This window comes from Nilaparvata lugens, chromosome 9, assembly GCF_014356525.2.
Source record: "Nilaparvata lugens isolate BPH chromosome 9, ASM1435652v1, whole genome shotgun sequence".
In the NCBI taxonomy this organism is placed as follows: Eukaryota; Metazoa; Arthropoda; class Insecta; order Hemiptera; family Delphacidae; genus Nilaparvata; species Nilaparvata lugens.
Genome location: NC_052512.1, coordinates 38,286,418 through 38,293,445, shown reverse-complemented (window position 1 = coordinate 38,293,445; position 7,028 = coordinate 38,286,418). Strand labels below are relative to the sequence as shown.

The following is a 7,028-nucleotide window of genomic DNA, read 5'->3' as shown; positions in this document are numbered from 1 at the left end:
ATATATATATATATATATATATATATATATATATATATATATATATATATATATATATATATATATATATATATATATATATATATATATATATATATATATATATATATATATATATATATATATATATATATATATATATATATATATATATATATATATATATATATATATATATATATATATATATATATATATATATATATATATATATATATATATATATATATATATATATATATATATATATATATATATATATATATATATATATATATATATATATATATATATATATATATATATATATATATATATATATATATATATATATATATATATATATATATATATATATATATATATATATATATATATATATATATATATATATATATATATATATATATATATATATATATATATATATATATATATATATATATATATATATATATATATATATATATATATATATATATATATATATATATATATATATATATATATATATATATATATATATATATATATATATATATATATATATATATATATATATATTTATAATAAATATAACAGGATACACATGACACAGATAGATTAAAACACTTGAAAACTTACATTTAAAAGAGAATTTTTGGTGGCTGGGTCCCCTTTGTCAATCAACCAGGAAGTGAAGTGGTGAAGATTTGAACATTCAAATCTGCATGTTTGAATGTTCAAATCTGTACCACTTCACTTCCTGGTTGATTGACAAAGGGTGCCCAGCTCCCAAAAATTCTTGTTTAAATGTAAGTTTTTAATCTATCCATGTTGTGTGTATCCCATTTATATTTATATTATGAAACTTTCAAGTGTTTTCTGTTAAGTGCTATATATATACAGAGTGATTCATAATTATGGTAAAATAATTCAATACGTGATAGCAATTCATTTTATCCCGTGTTTGGCAACCTCACAAGGTATAGTTATGCGACGAGCAAAGGTCTCCTGGAACTATATTCTTGGCTGTGGGAGTCAGCCGGAAGTGTTGAGCTTATTGATATATATCCGCAAACGCCACGTTACACCACATTCCATCATTTGTGATTGGATATTATCTTTATATATTTTTTGAGTGCTATGAAGACGGTGTAATCGAGTTGAAAGGAGAGAATTACTACCTCCCAGACCAATTACTCCGGACTCATTCCACTCTTTCTTTGTATTGGCCTTCCTGCTCCCGGGCGGAGGTGAACCTCAAACAACGTGGAGATCATTACAAGAGGTACCCCCCCAGGAAGCCCATTACAATACTTATTAAGCTCATAACATAACCTCTTAGTAAACAGTAACCAGATATTCTTTCTTCCAATAAACAATTCATTCTTTCTCTCAATTTTATTGCACACAATTCATCTTTCAATACTTTCATATAATAGTTTTTTCCTTTATCATCACAACCTAGTCTTGAATCTGTTATTAAATTTCATTAATTTTAAGCATATTTCTTTTCTTTATTCCATAACTGCAATCACTACGGTAAGCTGCTTGCTTGAACCGTGTGTGCTTCGGGTGCATGTTGGTCTCATTATCCCATACATTTCGGTGCCAGTTGTCCTCTCTGCATGCTGCCTTCCTCCCATGGTTGTCTGGTTTCTGGATGCATTTCTTGCAGTGTTTGAACCTTGCATGAGGACGATAACCTCTTTTCCGGGGCCTTCCTTGTTGCTTCCTCCGGTGAGCCTTCCTGTGCTGGGTTCCATGTTCCACTCTGACATCGTCCTGCTGGTCACATTTTCTGCTTGCCTTGGTGGCGGTTTGCTCCTTGAACTTAGTGTGCCGCAGGTGGATCCAACAATGTTTGGGCGGCGACTGCTCAAAACGGGTATGCTGTGGGGGTGCTGCATGCTGGTGCACAGGTTCAGTGCATGGAAGCGGTATGTCATTTTCAGATTTGGTTATTGGCAATTCTCTAATTATTTCTGTGTTGATGCTGCATGTAGTTTTCAGTAGTAGATTGGTTGCTAGTGGTAGATCTTCGGGGGGGGGGGAATAGCAGACTTAGTATAGGTTGCTTTTTACAGACTGAATTTGATGCATTTTTGACTTCTTTATTTGGTGGTGGGTTATTTGTATGTTGATTTTGGGTTGTTTTTGTTGTGCACGCTACTGTATATGATGTGTCTACTGTGTAAGAGGTGTTTGTTCTGCTATGATTTTGATGTGTTTCACCTTGACTCTTGTGTCCTCCATCATGTTTATAATTATTCCCATTTAAGCAATCTCTGCCATCATAATATGCTCCTTTATCCTGTTGTATACAAGTGTAATATTGGGATTTATTTCTGGAATCATTTTCAAATGATTGACCTCTGTAATTATTTTCAGTGTATTTTGTATATCAAGCGTTTGCTCCGGCATTTGACATTTGATTCTCATCATTATAATCTCCTCTGAAATGGTTGCTATTATGCTGAAGAGAATGATTGGGATTTCTTGCATGATCGTTTACATGACTTGTTTCAGAAGTAATGGATTGGATACAATGTAAATGTTCTATCAGTTCTTGACAATTGGAAATGGAAGATAGGTACTGCCAGTGTCATGCGAACACAGATGGGAAGCTTTTTGAATAGTATATTAGCTAGTGATGAGTCAGCTAAAGATTCATCTAGTTGAGAGTTCCCATACATTATGTTAGCTACAAATTCAGTATAAGAATGTCCACCTCTATTATCATATGTGCATGATATAATCTCTGATAGAGCGTCCATCTGTTTACGTTTGCTCCAATATTGCTGCAGGAACTGGGAGAGGAAATCCTCTAGGCTCCTAATGTCTCGCACCCTGCTCTGGAAAAACATCAGCGGCTCGCCAAGTAATAAACTGGACAATTGGAAACGCCACACTAACCAAGAGGTGGGTATCAACTCTTGAATTGCTCTTATTTGATCCACAAATGGTCTGGGTTGCATGTGACGGTAGAAGTTATCAAATTTTCCAAGATTTTGGAAAAGTTGAGTGCCATTTACTAATTCAGTCGGCGTATAATGCGTTCGACTGACTGGGATACTTTCCATGCGTGTCTCTATTCTGGAGACTCATTCTTCATTTGCAGTCCATTTATCATTCATAGTTTTCCTATTCTCATTCACTCTGTCATACAATTCGGTTAGCTTTAACTGTTGTCCGCCTATGGTATTATCCAACATGCCATATCTCTCTCTTGATTTAGTCCCCTCCTCCATTAAGCTTGCTATACATGTCTGCATGTTACCCTGTTCTCTGACTATCTTTACTATTTTCTTATTATCTTCTTCTTTCTTTGACTCTACTTCACAGTTATTTCCTAATACTTCTTCCATCATAGTTCCCATGATAGTGGTACCTAGCTCTTTGCCTAATATGTCCACCTGTTTTCCTACTTCCCTGGGTACCTCATCCAACCGCTCATTTACCTGACAGGTGACTTCATCCATATGGGTTTCCAACTCTTTTATGATTGTAGATTGCATGCCCACTTCAATATCTATCAGACTTTTCACTTCCTCTTTGAAGCTAGAAAATTTTTCATCAATAGTTTTGACATCCTGTCTGACCGTTTTGATATCCTCTTGTACAGCTTTGATATTTTCTAGGATATTTTCTGTCCTTTTATCCTGGTTTGCTTGTATATCTTCTTGTATTTTTTAGTCTGCCCCTCTAAGGCTTGGCTGAGCATGAGTTTGAATTCATTTATGGAATCATTTGCCATGAGATTGGTAGCATAACTGACTCTAACTGAGGAGTCTAATGTTGTGTTGCGCTTTCCTAGGTTGGTGGTGGCGGATGGCGGTTGACTGGTCACATTGGGCGGCGATTGGGTGGCGGCCTTCTCTGTTCCCTCGGCGGCGCTTGGAGCGGTCTGCAGAGACATCAGCACCAGATTGGACGCCCTCACTCCTTTATCTCCACCAGCTGGACTCTCATCAGTATTTATTGCATCGACGGCATTATCAATCCCAGTAGAAGACAATTGTGCCAGGTTTTGTGGGTCGAAATTGATGGAGCATATGCTGCCTCCTTCTCTCTCCCATGGAGTCTCTGCTATATTGTCCCGGGGTTGGTGATCAGCCGGTGTCATGGTTGTAGGGTTTCGGGGATGGTTGCTAAAGTAGGAAATTTGCGAGTTTGCTGGAGACTGGTTCATGGTGACGATACGTATGGAATACTTCAAATAAGTTGCCAAGTGTACTACCAAATTGCAGGAATATTAAAATGGACGTACTGACAGTGCCTATTTTGGATGAATTGTGTGGTGTTGATAGTTTCAAGTGTCATGTACATAATGTTACTCGGAAATCATCCAAGTCATCCAGGTATGATAGTAAACATGGAGAAAATTACTACCAATATAGCTCTTAAAATTTTAGGCAGAGTCTTATCTTCCTTAATATCAATAATATTCTTATATTTAAAATAACCTATAACCCTGGTCAGCATACAATATTTAGATTCAAAGATCAAGATCAAAATTTTGCTATAAATTTTATGGAAATTTTCATCCAATTTTCTCTATTATTAAGAATTATGTTATCAAACTCGTGTGATACAGTTTGTCTGTATTTATGCAGCTTGAAAAATTTCAACTTGATGAGCAACTCAATTATTTTAGCCAGAAACTTACAATAGATCATCAGATATATCTTCTTGAATCAACTTCAGATTATACTTCTTGCAGCTTTCAGTTTTATTAATAATTCTATTTAGCATTGATAGTAAGGTTGAGTAGGTAAGCTTTTCATCATGCCTTACGTTTGTGGTGCCATTGTGTAAAGTCGTGCTTCCTGGGGGGTTGCCTCTTGTGATAGAGTCCCATGTTGTGAAGCCATTGTGTAAAGTTGTAAATCTTTGCCTTACATGTTGAGTGATATTATGTAATGGTGTAGATTGCCAACCATTCATGTGTGGTGCTGTATTTTTGATATTTATAAGAGTGGTTGCTAAAATCCCCATTTTGCAAATAAATTCACAAAAAAGTTAAGGCTGTCCGGCTCACAAATATGCTGGGTTCGGACCGCAGCTCTAGCTCAGTGGTAGATGCATGAATTTTCCAAATATAATTAATCACCACAGGGTTCAATGACTGGTGATCAATAATTCTTACCGCTGCTTCCATGAAGAATTCACGAAAGTTCTTGAAGAATACCAATAAGGAAGTCAAAAAGATAATTGGTGACTGATTTTCAGTAACCATATATTCAATCGAGAATAATGAAAACCAACTATGATCTTTCTAGTTGATTTTTAAAACGCTTATCATGAATACAGGTATTCACCAACCTACCCTTCTAAAATTCCTTGGAACTTACAACGCCAGTTCTTGAAGTTTTCTGGATCCTTATATGATATACTGTAGGCTTATTAATATAATTTTCAGTAAGACTTTTCTGGCTGAATAGTATTTCTATCATCAAAGGATGATAAGTGATAAATGCTCTGAATAAGATCAATATTAATTGATTCACTGATTTTATATGCTGCTGACGATTATTTCTTGGTACCAAGACAGCTCAAACTGTATATCACTAGATGAGTTAGGATATAATAAAAAACTTCTAAGATTTTGTATGCTGACATAAAACATAAAATATATTCCCATAAAATAATATAATATATAAAATATTCTTATATTTATAATTCCAATATATATAATTCTTCAATAGTTTAACAATTATCACAAGGTTTATTAGCATTCACAGATGTGAGCTTTAAAAATTAGAAATTTGTATTCGATACTGATACATGGACTTCAAGTCAATTTAGAATTCTACAACTTAAAACCTGTTCCATCTGTAGATTTAACATGACATATTTTGATCAATGAGCAAATAATAATCAATAGAAATGACAATTCAATAATCTCGGTTTTATGAGTTCATGCTGTGCATGGAAGTAAGCTTCCTACATAAATCAAGTAAATTCATAAAACGTTCTTATAGACTATATGATAGCAATCAACATGTTCCGAATATCTTAAACTTGAATTAATTTATATAGCGCTTTGATCAATTCCCCAATTCACTATTAAATGCCGGCTAATGAGCTCATTAGAGGACTGTAATTTACTATTTAAATAATCAAATACAAACAAGGGGCAAAATTTGATCTTCAATTTGAGCCAGGTTATTTGTACAGTTAAACTCTGCATTAATAAACAATAAAAAAGAGCAAAAACTCACCAGATTTAATCCAATCTTGACTACTTGCCCATCGAAGCCTTTATTAGGTGTTTTGATCAGGTTCAGGGTGGGATGAAATCTAGGAATAAGACAGGTTCGCTTCCAGGCTGCCTTTTCGTGTTGATTCTGTGTTCAACTTGCAGGTCATACACTGTGTTTCGAACAAAGCTCAAACTGGATACTTTATAAATTCAAATCCGATTCAAATTAATTCAATTCAACACTATTTACGCTGTTATATTCATAATTCACTCACACAAACAATTATTTACAAGAAATTTCCGATCGAAATTACATGACAAAATACAAATTCGGTCTTGCAACAAGACAACGGGGTGACTAGACAAGATGGACTGGGAAAAAAGACATCGACAAGGTCAAAACAGCTGGATGGTCTGCACTGGCGCAAACACAAGCCTGCTATTGGCAGAACTGCAGTCTGTGATTTTGGTGCTACAGTTCGAATTCTCTGGCCAGACCATACCCCCGCCTCTGAAAAACTATTTTTCAGCCAAAAACCAATCAAACTGATGTGAGAATTCTGAAACAAACCAACGTGATGTGGAACAGCAAATTTCAACAATAGAGGCAACTCTTTTTGACAATTCTCCCAAAGAGTGCATATAGACTCAGGCGGCTTCTCGTCCCAATCCACTCCTAATTTCCACAGTTTCTGGACAAGACACTTGAGAAATAATGTAAACGGTGACAAGAGACCAAGTGGATCATAGATACGAGCCATCACTGACAGAATAGAACGCTTAGTAGCGACGACCTCACCACTCTTGACTGAAAACTGAAACAGATCAGTACTAGGTTGCC

The 7,028-nt window shown here is 34.6% G+C and overlaps 1 protein-coding gene across 1 annotated transcript; it reads left to right on the top strand.

Moving 5' to 3' along the window:
• The first annotated feature begins 1,140 nt into the window (after positions 1-1,140).
• On the top strand, positions 1,141-4,365 carry LOC120353136. Its single transcript, XM_039435830.1, has 3 exons — positions 1,141-1,922; positions 2,790-2,904; positions 3,800-4,365. Exons 1-3 carry the CDS (start codon positions 1,627-1,629, stop codon positions 4,253-4,255), a joined length of 867 nt encoding a protein of 288 aa, XP_039291764.1. The 5' UTR covers positions 1,141-1,626; the 3' UTR covers positions 4,256-4,365.
• Positions 4,366-7,028: the final 2,663 nt, after the last annotated feature.

Excerpts from the sequence above, each read along its gene's own strand:
- LOC120353136 (XM_039435830.1), top strand. The coding sequence starts at position 1,627 with ATGGTTGTCTGGTTTCTGGATGCATTTCTTGCAGTGTTTGAACCTTGC. Across the intron at positions 1,923-2,789 it reads AGGTTCAGTGCATGGAAGCG|GAACTGGGAGAGGAAATCCT; the intron begins GTATGTCATTTT and ends ATATTGCTGCAG. Across the intron at positions 2,905-3,799 it reads AACGCCACACTAACCAAGAG|GTTGGTGGTGGCGGATGGCG; the intron begins GTGGGTATCAAC and ends GCGCTTTCCTAG.